Here is a 22,124-nt window from a genome sequence, read left to right on the forward strand (position 1 = left end):
TTCAAGTACAGTGTTGCACAGAAAGAATCACAGACGTACTGTATCCTCAGGTTAGTAGTTTTTATTGCGTCACTGTATTGTTAAATGACAACGCTGCCTAAATCTTAAATAAAATAAGTAAACAAGAACCTGTCCATGTATACGGTATTTAATTAACATACCTGTATTGAGAGCAACACATATATTAAGGCATCAGGGGAAATAGCCCAGAAGAGCCATCAAAACAGTGACAAGATGTAGCTAGTAGTGCTGAGAGCAAATACTGTAGCTTTAGACTGAGGTGACATTTTGTGTTTGCCTTCCTGCACACCATTTAGCACAAGGTGTGGGTACATACAGTATCTACATCATTAACAGATATGAATCTACAAAACAAACATGTCACTGAACCTAAGAATTCCATGTTTAAAATAATGTTTTACCAATCCACTTCATTTAATTATAAATACGATAACCTGGTGATTTTATGACTTCTGCGGTCATTTTGAAACACTTAAGTAATATCTAAACTGATAACCAGATACTGCATGATTGTTTTGGTTGGATGTTTCTAGAATCTTTATCTTGTCACAGATAATAGTATAGTAAGACTGTAGGTGATTTAGACAGGGGTGGTGCATGCTGGTACATGTCTAAGAAGGATCCTCAATGTGAGCCAAGTATACAGTATTTAGCTCTGCCCTCAATGTGATAACATTTATCTACTGAACTGCTTCTATCCAATAGATACAAGCAAGTGAACTAAGGCTAACTGTCAAGCAGCCAAATCAATGACAGAATCTCTTAGCGTTATGAAAGAACCAAACCACAAATCAGTATTGTAGATACAGCGGTTTGGCCAAACAAAGTAATGCAGCATGTTGTGACTGTATACTACAAGACTTTCTGACAGGAAGATGATGGAACCGTTTTCATGGAGTAGCTTCAGCCTTAAGGGGTAGTGTAGATATTGGTTTTGTAAACTAATTGTATCTTTGTGAACAGAGAAGATGCATTGATAATGGTATTTGTCATTGCCTTAAGCTTCGTTGAGAGAGATAGTTCTTTGTGAACTTCTGGTTGTTGCTAAGCACATGAGCGCAAGTTTGTAATGAGTATATGTAGCTGGTGGGATCTGAACCCCTCTCTCCTGGTCCGGAAACTAACATCTTAACCATTAGGCTAATTCCCCCTTGGGCAGAGGGTGACACTTGCTTTAAGTAACAGGCAGGGCTACCTCATCACGAGAACAGGATTCCAAATCACCGTTAAATATAGAGATCGTACATCATCTCTGTTGGATTAAGCTGTTTGCCATCACCTAGGTTACACTATCGTAAAGAGACATATCAAATACGGGCAACAGTTGACCACCAATGAGCATACAGGGTTTCATTTATAAGCACCATGAGAAAAAAAGAGATATAGTTACACTGGATCCTGATTAAAAACCAGGATATTGTTTCGTCTTAGAAAGTATGGGCCTGTTTAAGACAATGAGAGTGTAGTGCTATTTAGAGGCAACAGAGATACTCCAGATTGTTATTACATGTTATGCTTGGTGCCAGCGATAGCTGATATATCACACTGGTTATTTCCTGAGAGACACAAAATATCCCTGACCACGCCAATAACAGCTTATGACTGTGGCCCTGCAGTTTAAGGGAGTAGTACATGGTATTTAGAAGTGCTGAAACCCCAAATGACATTTAGTATTTACGCTATGGACTATAATTTCATTAACTTTACATCTGGATCAGCGGCTAGTAGCAAAGCCATCTCATTAGCATATGATCTAAATACAGCCTATTAAACATGTCTTCACATGCACAGGGTTAGAGCTCACCAACCAGAGCTCAGAGCACGCTCTGTTTGGTATTATTGATTACTGATCACTATTGGTCACCATTTTACATCATCACAGACCAGAGGACCTCCAATCAGAGGCCTCTATTTCTTCTGTGGTCCCTGAGGCCCCTTGGGGCAGTCTGTCTTGGGGCTGTCGGTCAGATCTTGGCTGGGGTTGCCCATGAGGAAACGTAGGATCTTCTCAATGGTGGCCTCCTGGTACTCATGGGACCACCTGTATCCAGAGAGAGAGAGGAAGGGAGGGAGAGTCAGAGGAAGAGAGAGGGAAGGAGAAAGAGAGGGAGAAAGAGAGAGAGAAGTGAAGAGAGATGGAAAGAGAAAGTGATAGAGAAAGAGGGAGAATGAAAATGAAAGATAGATTTGATTCCTACACTTCAGATAAATGTACAAACTGCCAATCATTCTCAAATAGATTCTGCGGTACTGTATCTCTCTCTGTGACTCACTTAATGCCATTGAAGTTTAGGATAGTTTTCATGTCCTCGGGAAGAGTGTTTGGGTCAGGCCACAGGAAGTTATCAGTTACAGGGACAATGTTCTTCTTTCCAGCCAGAGCTGTGACAATCTCCTGCAGGATTTACGAGAGGTACGTTAAATCACGGACAGACACAGAATGCACCCGCAGACATGGAATGTCTACACTTGGAAGGGGCAGGGGTATATGGGAAAAATAATCTCTCAACTATAACATTGTTCTGTATGGAGGGGACCTCTCTATGTCTAATATTGTATATCACCAACATATAGATGGAACATCTAGACATGTAAAGGCCAGGGTGACCGGATTATACACATAGAAAATAATTGCAATTCCATCTAGATACTATAGGATCTACAGTTGAAATCGGAAGTTTACATACACCTTAGCCAAATAGATTTAAACTCAGTTTTACACAATTCCTGACATTTAATCCTAGTAAAAAATCCCTGTCTTTGGTCAGTTAGGATCACCACTTTATTCTAAGAATGTGAAATGTCACAACAATAGCAGAGAGAATTATTTATTTCAGCTTTTATTTATTTCATCACATTCCCAGTGGGTCAGAAGTTTACATACACTCAATTAGTATTTGGTAGCATTGCCTTGAAATTGTTTAACTTCGGTCAAATGTTTCGGGTAGCCTTTCACAAGCTTCCCACAATAAGTTGGGTGAATTTTGGCCCATTCCTCCTGACAGAGCTGGTGTAACTGAGTCAGGTTTGTATACCTCCTTGCTCGCACACGCTTTTTCAGTTCTGCCCACAAATTTTCTATAGGATTGAGGTCAGGGCTTTGTGATGGCCACTCTAATACCTTGACTTTGTTGTCCTTAAGCCATTTTGCCACAACTTTGGAAGTATGCTTGGGGTCATTATCCATTTGGAAGACCCATTTGCGACCAAGCTTTAACTTCCTGACTGACGTCTTGAGATGTTGCTTCAATATATCCACATAATTTTCCTTTCTCATGATGCCCTCTATTTTGTGAAGTGCACCAGTCCCTCCTGCAGCTAAGCACCCCCACAACATGATGCTGCCACCCCCGTGCTTCACGGTTGGGATGGAGTTCTTCGGCTTGCAAGCATCCTGTCACGCCCTGGCCTTAGTATTCTTTGTTTTCTTTATTATTTTAGTTAGGTCAGGGTGTGACATGGGGAATGTTTGTGTTTTGTTGGTTTTGGGTGATTCTATGGTAAAGGGGGTGTTGGGTGTAGTATATGGGTTTGTGTTGAGTACATGTGTCTAGCGTTGTCTATGTATGTTTAGTTGTCTAGGAGAGTCTATGGTTGCCTGAATGAGTTCCCAATTAGAGACAGCTGATTTCTGTTGTCTCTGATTGGGAGCCATATTTAGGGTAGCCATAGGCTTTCATTTGAGGTGAGTAGTTGTCTATGTTATACGTTTGTAGCCTGTGTGTGCACATCGTTATTTAGCTTCACGATCGTTTTCTTGTTTTTGTTAGTGTGTAAGTGTTTTTTGTTTCGTTTTGCCTTCTTCCTCAATAAAAGGAGATGGCTTATTTTCCTACTGCTGCGTTTTGGTCCGTCAATCCTCCACACGATCGTGACAGAACTACTCACCAATACAGGACCAAGCGGCATGTAAAGCGGCAACAAGACCCACCTACACAGGATTCTTGGACATGGGAGGAGATACTGGATGGTAAGGGGCCGTGGGCACAACCGGGAGAATATCGCCTTCCTCGTGAAGAGCTGGAGGCAGCTAAAGCCGAGAGGAGGCGATATGAGGAGGCAGCACGGAGACAAGGCTGGAAGCCCGTGAGTACAACCCAAAAATTTCTTGGGGGGGGCCTTAAAGGGAGTGTGGCGAAGTCAGGTAGGAAACCTGCGCCTACTCCCTGTACTTACCGTGGAGAGCGAGAGTACGGGCAGACACCGTGTTACGCAGTAGAGCGCACGGTGTCTCCTGTACGCGTGCATAGCCCGGTTCGGTACATTTCAGCTCCCCGTATCGGCCGGGCTAGACTGAGTGTTGAGCCGTATGTCATGAAGCCGGCCCAACGCATCTGGTCACCAGTGCGTCTCCTCGGGCCGGCGTACATGGCACCAGCCTTACGTATGGTGTCCCCGGTTCGCCTAAATAGGCCGGTGCGAGTTATTCCACCTCCCTGCACTGGTCAGGCGACGGGGAGCATACAACCAGGTAGGGTTGGGCAGGCTCGGCGCTCAAGGGAGCCAGTACGCATGCACGGTCCGGTATTTCCGGCGCCACCTCCCCGCCCCTACCCAGTACCACCAGTGCCTCCTCCACGCACTAGCCCTATGGTGCGTGTCTCCAGCCCTTTACCACCAGTGCATAAACCACGCACCAAGCCTCCTGTGTGTCCCCAGAGTCCTGTGCGTCCTGTTGCTGCTCCCCGCACTAGCCCTGAGATGCGTGTCCCCAGTCCGGTACCACCAGTTCCGGCACCACGCACTAGGCCTAATGTGCGCTCCCAGGGTCCAGTATGCCCTGTTCCTGCTCCTTCCACTAGCCCTGAGATGCGTGTCCCCAGCCCGGTACCACCAGTTCCGGCATTATCTTTATTATTTTAGTTAGGTCAGGGTGTGACATGGGGAATGTTTGTGTTTTGTTGGTTTTGGGTGATTCTATGGTAAAGGGGGTGTTGGGTGTAGTATATGGGTTTGTGTTGAGTACATGTGTCTAGCGTTGTCTATGTATGTTTAGTTGTCTAGGAGAGTCTATGGTTGCCTGAATGAGTTCCCAATTAGAGACAGCTGATTTATGTTGTCTCTGATTGGGAGCCATATTTAGGGTAGCCATAGGCTTTCATTTGATGTGAGTAGTTGTCTATGTTAAACGTTTGTAGCCTGTGTGTGCACATCGTTTATTTAGCTTCACGATCGTTTATTGTTTTGATTAGTTCGTAAGTGTGTTTGTTTCGTTTTGCCTTCTTCGTCAATAAAAGGAGATGGCATATTTTCCTAATGCTGCGTTTTGGTCCGTCAATCCTCCACACGATCGTGACACATCCCCCTTTTTCTTCCAAACATAATGATGGTCATTATGGCCAAACAGTTCTATTTTTGTTTCATCAGACCAGAGGACATTTCTCCAAAAAGTACGATCTTTGTCCCCATGTGCAGTTGCAAACCGTGGTCTGGCTTTTTTATGGCGGTTTTAGAGAAGTGGTTTCTTCCTTGCTGAGCGGCCTTTCAGGTTATGTCGATATAGGACTCGTTTTACTGTGGATATAGATACTTTTGTACCTGTTTCCTCCAGCATCTTCACAGGGTCCTTTGCTGTTGTTCTGGGATTGATTTGCACTTTTCGCATCAAAGTACGTTCATCTCTAGGAGACAGAACGCCTCTCCTTCCTTAGCGGTATGACGGCTGCGTGGTCCCATGGTCTTTATACTTACGTACTATTTTTGTACAGGTGAACGTGGTACCTTCAGGCGTTTGGAAATTGCTCCCAAGGATGAACCAGACTTGTGGAGGTCTACAATTTTTTTTCTGAGGTCTTGGCTGATTTCTTTTGATTTTCCCATGATGTCAAGCGAAGAGGCACTGAGTTTGAAGGTAGGCCTTGAAATACATCCACTGGTACACCTCCAATTGACTCAAATGATGTCAATTAGCCTATCAGAAGCTTCTAAAGCCATGACATAATTTCTGGAATTTTCCAAGCTGTTTAAAGGCACAGTCAACTTAGTGTATGTAAACTTCTGACCCACTGGAATTGTGATACAGTGAATTAAAAGTGAAATAATCTGTCTGTAAACAATTGTTGGAAAAATGTATTGTGTCGTGCACAAAGTAGATGTCATAACCGACTTGCCAAAACTATAGTTTGTTAAAAATTAATTTGTGGAGTGGTTGAAAAACGAGTTTTAATGACGCCAACCTAAAAGTATGTAAACTTCCGACTTCAACTGTATGTGAGAATGCTGTTCATCGACTACAACTCAGCGTTCAACATTATAGGGCCGTCCAAGCTCATCACCAAGCTCAGGACCCTGGGACTGAACTCCTCCCTTTGTTCTAAGCATTTCACTGTTTGTCTACACCTGTTGTTTATGAAGCAAGTGACAAATACAAATTGATTTGAACATCTAGACAGGTAGCTGCAGCTGTATACTATTGGATCTATATTGTTCTGTATGCAGCACCCATCTATGTATAGATCTATCTATGTCTGACCTTGTGTACCCAGTCCTTCATGCCAGTGTCGCCCATGCACTTGTCGAGGGCATTGGCAGACAGCACCAGGATGAAGTTCCGTGCACGCTGGACGCTCTGGATCAGCTTGTCGGCAAACTTCCCTGCTTCCAGCTTCTCCACGTCAATGAACACACTGAAACCTCTGACCTGAAGGTGGACCTTCAACAGACTGGGGGGAGAGAGGGAGGGGAGGGGAGAGAGAGAAAAAGGTGGGGAGAAAGTAAGGATTGACGATCTACTCCAGATAATCCTGACGAACCTGATTAAGTTGTTTATCTTCCAAAGCTCCCTAGCTTTCCCTCTCTTTCCCTCTCCCTAGCTTTCCCGCTCTCCCTCTCCATCTCCCTCTCTCCATACCTGGCGAGCTGGGAACCGGTGGTCCTGCGGTAGCTAATAAACACATCTGGTCCAGGGGGTTGGGCATCGGTCAGACACGGCTTAATCGGCCTACGGGTGGCTGCCAGGAACTTGGCGCGGTGGATGCCGTTCTCTAGAAGGAGAAAATGAATACTTTATTCTCCATTATAAACTGAGTGATTCGAGCCCTGAATGCTGATTGACTGACAGCCGTGGTATTCTACGGGTATGACAAAACATTTATTTTTACTGCTCCACTTTGCATTGTGCCTAAGAACAGCACTTAGCTGTGGTATATTGGCAATATACCACACCCCCTCGGGCCTTATTGCTTAATTGTCTCGCAGGGGACGTAAATGTGTCTTTTGGTTCACAACCCACCTATGTAGCAGTCTGACTGGAGCTGCTGGTCGGTGAGGTGGAGGACGTTCTTGCGGTCCACTCCAGACTGTACCAGGCCGTAGGTGTACTGGCGGAAGCGCGGGTCCACCTCACCCAGCCAGTCAGCCATGTTGTTGGGGTCACAGGTCGAGTAGTTGGCGTAGGTCTTCAGCACGCGCAGATCACGGAGGAACCTAGAAGACAACACAAAATGGAGTGGGCAGGGTAAATCAGGGATTTTATTTCAATGTTCAATTTCACTGAAGTTGACTGGTGTAGCAGACATTTATAAGCTTGACATAAACTTGACAGACGACTGAACTAACCTCTTGCGAGTGAGTCCTGCCGTCATACCCAGGTCAGTGCTCAGATCCTGGTCTGTGATGTTAAGCAGTAGGTCGCCATCCACTTGCAGCTCCTGAAGGACGGGCACAGAGAGGAGAAAGAAAGACTGAGTGAATATAGTATATATATATAGTGAGCAAGAGGCTAAGGAGAAATACAGGTAACTGCCAAAATAAAGGGAACACCAACATAAAGTGTCTTAATAGGGCGTTGGGTCACCACAAACCAGAACAGCAATACACCTTGACATAGATTCTACTAGTGTCTTGAACTCTATTGGAGGGATGCGACACCATTTTTCCATGAGAAATTCCATCATTTGGTGTTTTGTTGATGGTGGTGGAAAACGCTGTCTCAGGCGCCGCTGCAGCAGAATCTCCCAAAAGTCTTTAATTGGGTTGGGATCTGGTGACTGAGACGGCCATGGCATTTGGTTTACATCGTTTTCATGCTCATCAAACCATTCAGTGACCACTCGTGCCCTGTAGATGGGGCCATTGTCATGTTATGGGGGCATAGCCGTGGTAGACAAAATAATGGCCAAATTAATGGCCTGCCCAGCATTTTTATACATGACCCTAAGCATGATGATATGTTAATTGCTTAAATAACTCAGGAACCACACCTGCGTGAAAGCACCTGCTTTCAATGTATTTTGTAACTCTCATTTACTCAAGTGTTTCCATTATTTTGACAGTTACTTGTAGGTATCCATATCTAATCGATATGAAACCAAACATTCACCTTATTTTCTCAACATCTCTCCAAGGACTATAGAAGAGCATTCTCATTCGTTATTGTTTAAACCTTGTCTTTTGCTATCACTATCGCTATCTCTATCTCTCTTTCTCTCACACACATACACACACACACACACACACACATACACACACACACATACACACACACACACACACACACACAGAGAGACACAGAGACACACACCTGGAAGCGCTCAGTGTAAGCGCTGAATCCAATCACTTGGAGCCATCTCTGCACCTCACCACCCTTCCAGTTGGGCACGGAGGACAGGATACGTCGTGGAACCTCCTCCCCCATCATCCTTAGTGCGCGCTTGGCCAGGGCACAGGCCGTCCCATTGCTGGAGTACATGACGATCCTTTTCAGGCTCTGCACCGCACCTATCTCCTGGAAGATCTAGGAGGAAGAATGCACACACATTCAATTGTATGTCTATTGATATTGTAGGACCGGTGATTTTAACACAGGGAAACTGAACTGAACTATTTTTTACCAAATGTTTTACCACCATGTCACCTGTGCAACTACAGGCAACAAAACTCTTTATCACATTTACTCCATACACAGAAACACATACAAGGCTCTACCTCACCCTCCCTTTAGCAAATCTGACCATAACTCTATCCTCCTGATTCCTGCTTACAAGAAAACAGGAAGTACCAGTGATGCGCTCAATACGGAAGTGGTCCGATGAAGCGGATGCTAAGCTAAGGGACTATTTCATTAGCACAGACTGGAAAAGTTCCGGAATTCATCCGATAACATTGAGGAGTTTACCACATCAGTCACCGGCTTCATTAGTAAGTGCATCAATGACGTCTTCCCGAAAGTGACCGTACGTACCCTAATCAAATAACATGGATTACAGGCAACATCTGAACTGAGCTGCAGGCTAGAGCTACTGCTTTCAAGGAGCATCCTGCTACAACCTCTGACGAGCCATCAAACAGGCAAAGGATCAATACAGAACTAAGACCAAATCCTACTACACCAGCTCTAAAGCTCGTCAGATGTGTCAGGGCTTGCAAACTATGACGGATTACAAAGTGAAATGCAGCAGCAAGCTGCCCAGTAATGCAAGCCTACCATACGAGCTAAATGCCTTCTATGCTCGCTTTGAGGCAAGTAACACTGAACCATGCATGAGAGCACCAGCAGTTCCGGACGACTGTGTGATCTCGCTGTCAGTAGCCGATGTAAGACCTTTAAACATGTTAACAATTACTTGGCCGTGTGGCCTTGTAATTTCCGACTTCAACTGTATGTGAGAATGCTATTCATTGACTACAGCTCAGCATTCAATACCATAGTGCCCTCCAAGCTTATCACTAAGGTCAGGACCCTGGGACTGAACACCTCCCTCTGCAACTGGATCCTGGACTTCCTGGCGGGGCATCCTCAGGTGGTGAGAGTAGGCAACAACACATCCGCCACACTGACCCGCAACACGGGGGCCCCTCAGGGGTGCGTGTTTATTCCCCTCCTGTACTCCCTGTTCATCCACAACTGCGTGTCTGTGCACGAGTCCAACACCATCATTATGTTTTCTGATGACACGTCAGTGGTAGGCCTGATCACCGACAACGATGAGACCACCTACAGAGAGGAGGTCAGTGACCTGACAGTGTGGTGCCAGGACAACAACTTCACCATAAATGTCAGCAAGACAAAGGAGCTGATTGTGGACTACAGGAAACGTAGGGCCGAGTACGCCCCCATCCACATCATCAGTGCTGTCTGGAGCGGGTTGAGAGATTCAAGTTCCTTGTGTCCACATCACTAAGGAATTAACATGGTCCACACAAACCAACACAGTCGTGAAGAAGGCACGATAACGCCTCTTCCCTTTTAGGGGGCAGAAAAGATTTGGCATGGGCCCTCAGATCCTCAAAAGGTTCTACAGCTGCACCATTGAGTGGCTTCTACAGCTGCATCTTGACTGGCTGCATCACCGCTTGGTATGGTAACTGCTTGGCATCCGACCGCAAGACGCTACAGAGGGTAGTGTGTATGGTTCAGTGCATCACTTGGGTCAGAGGAAGGCCCTAAAAATGTTCAAAGACTTCATTCACCCAAGTCATAGACTGTTCTCTCTGCTACCGCACGGCAAGCGGTACCGATGCACTGCAAGTCTGGAACCAACAGGACTCTGAACAGCTTCTACCCCCAAGCCATAAGACTATTAAATAGTTAACCAAATAGCTACCTGGACTATCTGCAATGAACCTTTTTGCTCTTTTGACTGATTACATATGCTCTGCTACTGTTTATTATATATCCTGTTACCTAGTCACTTTACCCCTACCTATATGTACATATCTACCTCAATTACCTCGTACCCCTGCACAAGGACTTGGTACTGGTACCCTGTGTATATAGCAAAGTTATCGTTACTAATTGTGTATTTATTCCTTGTGTTATTATGTTTCTATATTTCTCTCTCTACATTGTAGGGAAGGGCCCGTAAGTAAACATTTCACTGTTAGACTACCCCTGTTGTTTACGAAGCATGTGACAACTACAATTTGATTTGATCTATAGTTAGGAAGTGGGCACCAGAAGTAGTTTTAGGCCCCACAAGGTTGTTGGATGAAATCCCTGTATCCACTACCTACTAAAGCAGGGTTTCCCAAACTCAGGCCTCGGGACCCCAAGGGGTGCACGTTTTGGTTTTTGCACTAGCACTACACAGCTGATTAAATTAATCAACTAATCATCAATCTTTGATAATTTGAATTAGCTGTGTAGTGTTAGGGCCAAAACTAAAACGTGCATCCTTCGGGTCCTGAGGACAGAGTTTGGGAAACGCTGGACTATAGTGCTTACCAACCATGTCGTGACTTGGAGAGCTACAGGAAGGGTGTGCAAGCTTTTGTTCCAGCCCAGCACTCACATCTGAATTCAGCGAATCAACTGCTCATCAAGGATGAACCAGTTGTGCTTTTGTTCCCTGATACTGACCTTGGTGTTGCGCTGGCGTGACTTGATGCTGGTTTCGACACACAGGTAGAAGGCAGCGATACATTTCCCCTCCAGTCTGGCACCATCCAGTAGTGGCAGGAGCTGCTGTAGGTCTGCAGCCGTCCTCCCCTGCATGCTGTCTGCACTGTCCAGCAAGCTCCGGGCAAACTCATCAGGGTCCAGAGATGCAATAAAGGGCTCCACCAGCTCCAATGTCCCGGACTTCACCACCTATAATAAGACATTTAACAGAAACTTTAATCCAAGGTGATTTACAGTGTTATGCACATCCATATTTCCATATGGGTGGCCCGAGCAGGAATCAAACCAACCACCCTGGCGTTACAAGCTCCATGCTCTACTAACTGAGCCACACAGGACCCACCTCCTTCTCAATCTCCCGGTTATTGGCTAGCACGGCCACCGCTAAACACGCATGGAAGCGGATGAGTTCGTCCTCTTTGGAGAATGCCAATGGAAACAACCACTCAGCTGCCTGCTTCTCAATCATCAGCCGCTGGCAGCGATGGCCGCCATACATGGCACAGTTGGCGAGCGCAACGGCACAGTGGCGAAGGACGGTGGGGTCGGTACCGCGACACCAGAAGAGCAGGGCATCCAGGGCGCCGTTGGCGATGAGCTGGGCGGACGTCTCCTCTGTGTGTTTGAACATGTGCTCCAGGATGCCTGAGACGCTGCGGGCCAGCTGGGCATCCTCTGTCTCCCTCGTCAGGTTCAGGATCACCCCCAGACCCATGCGAGCTACGTATTCTCTGAATAGGAAGAAAGAGAGAGGTGAAAAGGGTCAACAAAAAGACGAGTATACAACTAGGTTTATAAAGACTAAGACTTACTGTATGTGGGTCCTGGAAACTGGCCCTAACGGTTAGGACCAAGACAATATTTTGTATAACAGAAAAAGTGCATGTAGGCATGTAGTGAATACACACCTGTTCTCAGAGACCAGTATCTGCTCCAGTAGTTTGGCAGACTCATAGGTGATCTCCACAGCAGGTGTCATGAGGAGTTGCAGGAGCAGCTCCAGTCCTCCATCCAGTCGTATCCTGTTGCATATCTCCTCTGCAACCTGCCTGCCCACAGTGGGTAGAACCCAGGCCTCCTCCACTAACTGGAACGTTTCTGCTATGGCCCTGCGGGTCTCATCTAGATCCGAGGTATCTTTGGCTGATTTCAGTGTCTTGATAGCGGAGCGCAGGGCTGGGAGCGAGGTGTCCAAAACATCCTGAACGTCGGCACCATAGACACCCGGCGAGACCGGTGGTGCTTTCGGTTCCGAGGATGAGCTAGAGCTGCCCGACCTCCGGTTCCCAATCCGGCTGACATATTCCGGTACTGTGAGTCTTTCAGAGCTGAACATGGAGAGGTATTGATAGAGTCTCCAGAGGAAAACGGTTAGAGATAAGAGCATCCACTGACTAGCTCTGACAGGGCCCAGAGGGCTTGTGGCAGGCCCTGATCAATAACAGATCAATTGTCTATTTCTCAGGAGAAATAAACGTGTGCATATTAACCTGGTAACAACTGAATGGGAAACAATGTTTGTCTTGCAGTCGAGTTGTTTAGATAAACAAACCACAATAGGTGAAATTACAATCCCATCATCTCTACTGGATGCTAAACTTTAAATGAAAACTGACAGCTTTTAGTAAATTGCATCATCATCACACTGATGTCATCTTTGAAAATAAGTAGATAAAGACTTACTCATCTCGCATCATCATGACCAAGCAGTCACACTATGCTTGCATTTAAACACGGATGTCCTCCGTTTTCTCCTATCATTTACACGAGGCCTTCTTGGATCAAATTATTTCTACTCAGAATAACCCGAGTCCAAATAAATGATCACGCCTCCACTGTATCCACTATGAAATAATGTATCACCACTGCGGAAGTTCACAAAGCTGCTAGACGGGATTTTTTTCTCTCTAAAAGCCCATTACACAAATGACGTTTACCAGCTGGATGGAGAAATATAAACAGCTCTGTTGTCTTCTGTCTCTCGCTTGCATTACTGAGATTTAATCCAGACAAAGACGCACTGTTCATCAAAATGCCTCTCACGGTTTTCGTTTTTCCTCTCTATTCACATGACTCTCTATTGCTATGCTTTAAACCACAAAAAATAGATATCTTATTTCCGTATTATTAAAATAGCCTCTCTCTTTGACATCCTCGCCTCAGCATCTTCGAGCATCCTGAAACTAGGACCGCCCATTACCTTCAGGATATATTTACAGACCAACTGTCATGCGGAGGTCTGCTCAGCAACAAAGCGCCAGTATGGTGCTCGTCTCCACTATGCCCCCTTGTGGATCAAGGTAGAAGCATAATCAATCCACAAGGTGTTACATACATCAGCTGTGCCAAATATGTTGTTATGGAGCTACAATAAGATAAAACAGTGGACATCAATTACTATATCCGCAGAAACAAATAACAATATGTTGTCCATTGTAGTCATTAGGCCTTTTACTGTTGCTTATGTAACGGATGTGAAATGGCTAGCTAGTTAGCGGTGGTGCGCGCTAATAGCCTTTCAATCGGTGACGTCACAGGCCATTTCACATCCGTTACACTTAAAGGGTCAATCTATGATTTCTACATCAATCTTTTAACTTTTCAATTCATGATATAGGCTACAGTGCCTTCAGAAAGTATTCTTACCCCTTGATTTATTGCACATGTATTTGTATCACAGTCTGAATTAAAATGTATTAAATAAAACATTTTCTCATCCATCTCCACACTATAATGACAAAGTGGATTTTTTTTTTTTATGTTTGCAAATGTATTGAAAATGAAATACATACATATCTAATTTACATAAGTATTCAACCCCCTGAGTCATTACTTTGTAGAAGCTCCTTTGGCAGCAATTGCAGCTGTGAGTCTTTCTGGGTACGCTTTCCCCATCTGGATTGTGAGACATTTGCCCATTATTCAAATTTTCCAAGCAGATTTAAGTCAAAATTATAACTCGGCCACTCAGGAACATTCACTGTCTTCTTGGTAAGCAACTCTTTGTAGTGACTGGATGTATTAATACACCATCCAAAGTGTAATTAATAACTTCACCACACTCAAAGAGATATACAATGTCTGATTTATTATTTGTGCCCATCTACCAATAGGTGCCCTTCTTTGTCAGGCATTGGAAAACCTCCCTGGTCTTTGTGGTTGAATCTGGGTTTGAAATTCACTGCTCGACTGAGGGACCTTACAGATAATTGTATGTGTGGGGTACAGAGATGAGGTAGTCTTTAAAAAATCATGTTAAACACTATTATTGCACACAGAGTGAGTTCATGCAACTTATTAAGCACATTTGTACTCATGAACTTATTAAGGCTTGCTATAACAAAGGGGTTGAATCATTGTTTACTCAAGACATTTCAGCTTTTCATTTTTAATGAATTTGTAAAAAATGTTGAAAAACACAATTTGACTTTGACATTATGGGGCATTGTGTTGTCAGTGATAAAACATCTAAATGTAATACATTTTTAATTCAGGCTGAAACAACAACATTTTGAAAAAGTAAAGGGGTGTGAATACTGTATAGCCATTGATTCTTGAATAATATCATTCATAAATACTTCATGAGCTTGGTTTTAGTTCAACTGTGTGACCCCATCACAACCCAAAATATAAGCTTGTTTGACTCTTTTGTTTGTAAAAACTGTAATTATAAACAAACACTGTAGAGCCTCTAAACATGGTTTAAACTATACTTTTTATAGCATGGTTGGTCAGTCCTTGCATTCATAGCTCTGTTAACTCTATGAATTTTAGATTGGTTACATTTCTCCAGCCCATCCCTCAGCTGTTTACTGAAACATTGGCAGAGTAGGGTGGTTGCTTTGTAATTGTTCGAACTGCAGATTGCCCCTTTAATGATTATAATTTACATAATTTACAACATTTACAAATAGTGTCAGTAATTCTCTTATCAACCAGACCAACAAGGCCACTAACAGAAACTGTGTTAGGACTACACTATTGATCACTCAGACATCTATACTGTGAGATTTTGGATTTTGTGTAACTTTCCAAGTACTGTAGGCTTATGTAACTTCTTCAAAGTAGATTAACTAGACAATTGGAACTCAAACTCTCTCGCTCAATTTGAAAAGGTTATTTCCAAAAAGCTGTATCCACCAATTTTTCACGTTTGTGTCTTTTCATTAGAAATGATTGCTTATGGGTACCTTCATATCTGTGTAAAATATTACTGTTCTCAGATTTTTTATTCATAGATTTTAGATGTGTATTAAATTGTGTTATTTTTTGCCCGACGCTGATTATTAATTGTTTAGCTGGAATGGAATGTACGCATATATTGTATATTTGACTATGATATGTGGTTGTCTCAGCTAGCTATCTTAAGATGAATGCACTAATACTGTAAGTCGCTCTGAATAAGAGCATCAGCTAAATGACAAAAATTTCAAATACAAATGTCATATTACTGTATTGATTCATTTTGTAAAAACATTTTGTAATTATTGATGTCACAAATGTATCATTTGTACAGTTCTTTATTACAAATGTCGTTATTTGTTACTTTGACTATGTAAAACCAGCAGTACTACTTATTTCTCTGAGAGTGAGGCAGATATAGAGCGTTTTACAAAAAAACATGCTCATTTGTCTCTCTGAAATGAAACTATCAAGGGATAGATGTCATTGAACAACCCCATGCCATGATTAGATAGTGATAAAAACACACATTTCTTTCACAAGTTCATTAAACCATGAAAGCTAACTTACCAGCATTTGATATAAAGCATTTTTGAATGAAACTCTTAATTTACTGATTGCTTCAGCAAAAACAAGGTTGATAACCAGGTTGAATCAAGGTTTAAGTAAACATTCTGTAGAGGTGAATGACACTGGTAGCCACTGCATTGCATTGGTCATTGATTAGTAGCACACTGTTCTCTATCCCCTGGGTCCTCTCCGTCACACACCCAGAGAGACCCAGAAAGATAGACAGCATGAGGCTCGGGCTGATACTCCTGCTAGCCGGGATAGCTACTGTGTTTACTGCAGAGGGTAAGTATACCATTAAAAAATATATAGTCTAGGTTGACTTGAAAATGTATTGGGGACGTTTTGGTTGAAATTAAACTGAGTTGTTACTGGTGAAAGAACTCATGAATTTCAAGATAGTATTTGGAAACTCAGTTAGGGACAGTATATTGGAGTTTGTGGAGGTATTACCAAACATTTCTGCTGTTCCATTGTCATTTATAAGTTACCTCTCTGTGTCCTTGTGTGTCAGAGTCATGCATGGACCGCTGTGAGAATGGCTTCGACTCCAAGAAGGATTGCCAGTGTGACACCATGTGTCGGTACTACAAGAGCTGCTGCTCAGACTACGAGACCGCATGTCATATGAAAAGTAAGTTGTGTGTGTGTGTGTGTGTGTGTGTGTGTGTGTGTGTGTGTGTGTGTGTGTGTGTGTGTATATTGATTGTTAGAAAAGTCACAGATTTCCCTTTTAACAACCTTTAAAGGTCATATTGAATAATGCACCACTGATTAACATGGTAATGAGTTGCATATGTTCATCATTCATATAATATTTTGCTATTAATTCATTGTGTGATTCATTTAATGTGACCTGTTTCCTTCAGCACGCGGGGACACCTTTGAATTTGCAGAGGATGACGATGGTCCATTTACCCCTACAACGCCCGCCTTCCCGACCCAACCTGAGGGCGGGGAATCCAGCTCCTCAGGGGGCCAACATAGGCAACCCACACGCCTCAGAACCTCCAACACCACCCCTACTCCTGCCAAAATTGGCACAAAGATAACCCCAGTCACAGAGCCAGCTAGAAGCGCAGCTCGAGGCCCACAGAGAGGCCAGGTCCCAGTGGTTGTCCCACTCCCGGAGGCAGCTAAAGCCACCAAGGCACCGTCGGCCACACAGGCAGGTAGAGGCTCAGATAGAGGCCAGTTCCCAGTGGTAGTCCCAGTCCCAGAGACAGCTATAGCCACCGAGGCAACATCAATCCCACAGACAACCACAGAGGAAGTGGTGACGACCACCAAGGCTCCGGTAGTAGACCCAGATGCACAACCATGCAGCAGCAGGCCCTGGGACTCCCTAATGCAGCTCAAGAACGGCTCCGTCTACGCCTTCAGAGGTAAGGGTCTTCATGGGTCTTACTCCGTCACCTTCAGAGGTAAAAGTTTTCATGGGTCTTACTCAGTCACCTTCAGAGGTAAGGGTCTTCATGGGTCTTACTCAGTCACCTTCAGAGGTAAGGGTCTTCATGGGTCTTACTCAGTCACCTTCAGAGGTAAAGGTCTTCATGGGTCTTACTCAGTCACCTTCAGATGTAAAGGTCTTCATGGGTCTTACTCAGTCACATTCAGAGGTAAGGGTCTTCATGGGTCTTACTCAGTCACCTTCAGAGGTAAGGGTCTTCATGGGTCTTACTCAGTCACCTTCAGAGGTAAGGGTCTTCATGGGTCTTACTCAGTCACCTTCAGAGGTAAGGGTCTTCATGGGTCTTACTCAGTCACCTTCAGAGGTAAGGGTCTTCATGGGTCTTACTCAGTCACCTTCAGAGGTAAGGGTCTTCATGGGTCTTACTCAGTCACCTTCAGAAGTAAGGGTCTTCATGGGTCTTACCCCGTCACCTTCAGAGGTGTCGGTGAGTGGAAGAAAAACACCAGGAGAGGTTTTGTTTATCTGCATCTCTATGTAGGTGTTTGTTTTGTGTCCTTTCCTAGGGGAGTGGTTCTTTGAGCTGGATGAGAAGTCGGTGATGCCCGGCTACCCCAAACTGATCCAGGATATCTGGGGTATCAGAGGGCCTATAGATGCTGCCTTCACACGTATCAACTGCCAGGGAAAGACATACATGTTCAAGGTGGGATGAATACCCTGGCTAGAGAGCTTAGATTAAAGATTAAATGTTGGTAGGACGGTAGAAGGTTGGTAATGGGAGTTTTATCTCTAGCTGTCTGTATTTATTATACATTTTATAAATGTAATACATTTGTTATAAATTGCCAACTTCACTGATATAAATTACATTTATTAATTTCAAACATATTTTTCAAATTGCAAATCCTCCAACAGGGTAACAAGTACTGGCGGTTTGATGATGGTGTGCTGGAGGAGGACTATCCCAGGGATATCAACGTGGGCTTTGAGAAGATACCAGACGACGTGGACGCAGCCTTCGCCATAGCAGCCCCTGGACACCACGGCAAAGAGAAGGTCTACTTCTTCAAAGGTCACACCAAATCTTAAAGGAAGAAAATACAATCCACTAGGCAGTTGCTAATTGATAAGTGATTGAATTCATTTTTGTGTTTAAACTTCAGAATACCTCTGAATGATAGTCCTTCTCCTGAACTTATTCAAATGATGGAAGATATAGCCACAATGAAGTGACTAACTCACTGTTTCCAGTCTATTTCTTTTCACATAATCTGTTTTGTTAACAGACCAGTTGTTTGTCTGTGTTCCCAGGTGACCAGTACTACCAGTATGAGTTCAAGCACCAGCCATCACATGAGGAGTGTATCAAGATGTCAGCAGGGTCTCCCTCCGCTCTGTTCACAGCCTACACTGACATCTACCACAACAACTGGGAGGAACTCTTCAACATGCTCTTCAGAGGCAGTAAGACGCTGTGGCGCTTTCTCAATGATCTTTTCTTGTGTCCTCACTTCCTCTTTCCATTCCTCCTTCTCAAAACGCATTGGAGAAGAAGATCCTTGCCTCTTACCTGTGGAACTTCTCACCCAATGCGTATTGAGGAGGTGAAGAAAGAGGATATAAGGAATCATTAATGGCACAATGTTGACTTTAAGAAAATGGTTGCTTAACAAACAAGAATAGTTTTAAAGCTAGCCCCCACCATCTAATGCTACATCTCATCTGTCATTCTCTCTCCACCAGTCCCCAACCACCATGGTGGGCATCGGTTCATCAACAAGGACTGGATCGGCATCAAGGCCCCAGTGGACGCTGTCATGACAGGGAGACTCTACATCACCCCCAGGTCACTGGCCCCACCCCTGTTCCCACCCTTACCCCCTTTACGGGACCACAATGACGGGAGGCGCCAGCCATGGGACCAACAGTGGGGGCAGTATGGTCAACAGGATCAGTTAAATGGACAGCAAAATGGACAACAATATGGACAACAAGGACAACAATATGGACAGCAGTGGGAACAGCAGTGGGGCCGCCGCAGAAGTAGGCGCCAGTCTTACTGGGGTGCCGGGACGGGAATGGCTATGGGGCAGGCGTTCGCAGAGAAGGGGATGGATATGGGGAAAGGATTCGCTGAGAAGGGTATCGATCTCGGTCGGAAGCTGGCGGAGAGGGGGATGGCTATGGAGGGGATGTTTGGAGGGTGGGACATGCGCCGAACGGATGCCAGGGATGAAGACAGAGACAGGGATAGAAGGAGGGATGACCAGGATAGGAGGAGGGATGACCAAGACAGGAGAGGAGATGGATACAACTATGACTCCAGATACAACGCTGAGGGGAGGGCCTACTGGGAGTTTGTCAACAAGGGCCAGCCAGTGCAGAGCGTCTACTTCTTCAAGGGAGGTAAGGAAGGATACTTTATTGTCCTATTGCTTTTTTCTTTTTAACCTCCCATTAAACACAGAACAAGGGCACAGAACAACTTGAAATCCACCAGACATATTCTCTGTATTCGTTTTCCAGATAAATACTACAGAGTGGATCTGAAGACCAAGAAAGTGGACCCAGCCAGCCCTCCTTACCCCAGGTCCATTGGCAAGTACTGGCTGGGCTGCCCTGAAAAACACCTGGAGGCCGAGAAGAAATAGTTTCACAACTGTATAAAGAAACATATGCAGTATGTCAAAACATGTTTTACATCAACGACTCAAATAGACAGTAATTTAAAGCTAGATAATTAGAAGAATCACTTGAAAAATTAAAGGAGAGCCGCACACTCTAGGAGCTCAGATGCAATACTTTAATAACCTCATATCCAACGTTTTGATAGACAAGCTGATACCCTGAGAAAGGCAGCTTGTCTGTCGAAACGTTGGATATTAGGTTATTAAAGTATTGCATCTGAGCTCCTAGAGTGTGCGACTGTTCTACCTTTCTCTTTGTACCTGGAATACTTGTGTGTAATACTTTTATAATTAAATATTTTCTAGCTGTAAAGGGTACCCACATGTTATTGGGGGTATTGAAATGAATCCAAGGCTCAATTCAGTCAAACTAGCCTTGTAGTATTTGCGCTGTAGCTCCCCTTATTGGAGATCAATGAAGGCCCACCCCCTCTGTTCCCCACCTATCTCTGTTCCCCACCTATCTCTGTTCCCCACCCCCTCTGTTCCCCACCTATCTCTGTTCCCCACCCCCTCTGTTCCCCACCCATCTCTGTTCCCCACCCCCTCTGTTCCCCACCCCCTCTGTTCCCCCCCCCCTCTGTTCCCCACCCATCTCTGTTCCCCACCCCCTCTGTTCCCCATGATTTGGGGCAAAGTTCAGCTGGTTGGTTGGTGTGCAAACTGAAGTCCACAAAAACACTACAGTGAATACTATAGTAATTACTGTAGTATACTGTAGTATTTACAGTTAACTATAGTATAAATACTGTAGTGAAAGAAAACTGTAGTATATACTATAGTAATTAATGTAGCATTTTTGCGGATTTTAGTATACTGTAGTATTTACTGTAGTGTTTTTGCGGACATTATTGTAGTATTTACTATAGTTTTTTGGTTTTATTATCTTTGACATAGAAGTGGAGGCTTTCACAGTGTGTAGTATAGTATTCTACAGTATACTACTGAATTCTATTGTAAACTGTAATAATTTGTGGGTTATCTCTCCTCTCTAATATCTGACCCAGTTCACAAGAGGGGTCTTTAAAGGTTGGATTGACAGTGTGATACAGAAACACTACTACCACCTAGTGAATGACAGGCTAGAAAGACATCAACAAACACAACTCTGGACCACCAGGACTCCATTTCCTGACTAGCGCTTTCAGTGGAATATGATGAAACTGTTTCTGGCTGCATAGAAGGACATGCTATGTGGGAGGCAACCTTAACAGTGATCAAGAGGACACATGCTTGGCAAAACCTACAGATAGTACATAGACTATGCTAGCCTGATAGTAGACTATGCCAGGTAGCCGGGGGATATCTGCTCCAATGAGACACCGTGCTGCATTCTTTTACATTACACCTCAATTCCACAGCGTACACGGTCCAGACTTGTTGATTCACTGCTGATTTTTTGGAAACATTCAGAAATTTGATTAAAGAAGATCAATTCATCAATCCTCCATTCTAACCCTGTCTGTCAACCCCTCCTTAAATCCTGTACAAGCAGAGGGGGAGTGGTCACCATAGAGATAAATATAGTCTCTACAGATATGTCTATGGTGGCTTATTTTCTTTTATATGTAAATCCCAACACAACCAAAATGCTCTCAACCCTACAATATTGGGAATGCAGCTGACAGACACCATAATACATCAGATGCATGGCAGGTATCAGTTTCATCACTTGTTTTTTTTCACTCAGTGTGCGTCCCAAATGGCACCCTGTTTCCTTTATAGTGCACTACTTTTGACCAGGGCCACTATAAAAGGAATAGGGTGCCATTTGGGACACAGCCTAATACATATCACAGACAGGTGATGGTGTGATGGTGTGACAGGTGATGGTTTGGGAAGGGTTGGTGCTGCCAGTGCCAACACTTTTAAATGGTTCAAGCTGGCACCACAGAGCAATGTTATCCCA

The 22,124-nt window shown here is 44.3% G+C and overlaps 2 protein-coding genes across 2 annotated transcripts; one reads left to right on the plus strand and one right to left on the minus strand.

The window, feature by feature from the left end:
* Positions 1–46: 46 nt before the first annotated feature.
* On the minus strand, positions 47–13,645 carry LOC129822568 (NAD(+) hydrolase SARM1). Its single transcript, XM_055880901.1, has 10 exons — positions 12,271–13,645; positions 11,706–12,093; positions 11,321–11,551; positions 8,543–8,755; positions 7,579–7,670; positions 7,253–7,446; positions 6,872–7,004; positions 6,494–6,683; positions 2,295–2,416; positions 47–2,062 (listed from the first exon to the last, which is right to left on the minus strand). Exons 1-10 carry the CDS (start codon positions 12,747–12,749, stop codon positions 1,930–1,932), a joined length of 2,175 nt encoding a protein of 724 aa, XP_055736876.1. The 5' UTR covers positions 12,750–13,645; the 3' UTR covers positions 47–1,929.
* Positions 13,646–16,267: 2,622 nt separating this feature from the next.
* Positions 16,268–20,528, plus strand: LOC129822571 (vitronectin-like). Its single transcript, XM_055880906.1, has 8 exons — positions 16,268–16,399; positions 16,629–16,748; positions 16,984–17,499; positions 18,092–18,231; positions 18,444–18,600; positions 18,840–18,992; positions 19,272–19,934; positions 20,055–20,528. The coding sequence occupies exons 1-8, from the start codon at positions 16,342–16,344 to the stop codon at positions 20,177–20,179; spliced, it is 1,932 nt and encodes a 643-aa protein (XP_055736881.1). The 5' UTR covers positions 16,268–16,341; the 3' UTR covers positions 20,180–20,528.
* Positions 20,529–22,124: the final 1,596 nt, after the last annotated feature.

The sequence above is a fragment of the Salvelinus fontinalis genome, chromosome 24, assembly GCF_029448725.1.
Source record: "Salvelinus fontinalis isolate EN_2023a chromosome 24, ASM2944872v1, whole genome shotgun sequence".
Taxonomy (NCBI): domain Eukaryota; kingdom Metazoa; phylum Chordata; class Actinopteri; order Salmoniformes; family Salmonidae; genus Salvelinus; species Salvelinus fontinalis.

What these genes read in the sequence shown, in the direction of transcription:
- LOC129822568 (XM_055880901.1), bottom strand. Translation starts at nt 12,749, where the DNA reads ATGCTCTTATCTCTAACCGTTTTCCTCTGGAGACTCTATCAATACCTC. An exon ending in CACGCCAGCGCAACACCAAG is followed by an intron (nt 8,756 to 11,320) that starts GTCAGTATCAGG and finishes TCTTCCTCCTAG; the next exon opens with ATCTTCCAGGAGATAGGTGC. An exon ending in TGAAGGACTGGGTACACAAG is followed by an intron (nt 2,417 to 6,493) that starts GTCAGACATAGA and finishes TAAATCCTGCAG; the next exon opens with GAGATTGTCACAGCTCTGGC.
- LOC129822571 (XM_055880906.1), top strand. Translation starts at nt 16,342, where the DNA reads ATGAGGCTCGGGCTGATACTCCTGCTAGCCGGGATAGCTACTGTGTTT. An exon ending in TACTGTGTTTACTGCAGAGG is followed by an intron (nt 16,400 to 16,628) that starts GTAAGTATACCA and finishes CTTGTGTGTCAG; the next exon opens with AGTCATGCATGGACCGCTGT. An exon ending in CTCCGTCTACGCCTTCAGAG is followed by an intron (nt 17,500 to 18,091) that starts GTAAGGGTCTTC and finishes GTCCTTTCCTAG; the next exon opens with GGGAGTGGTTCTTTGAGCTG.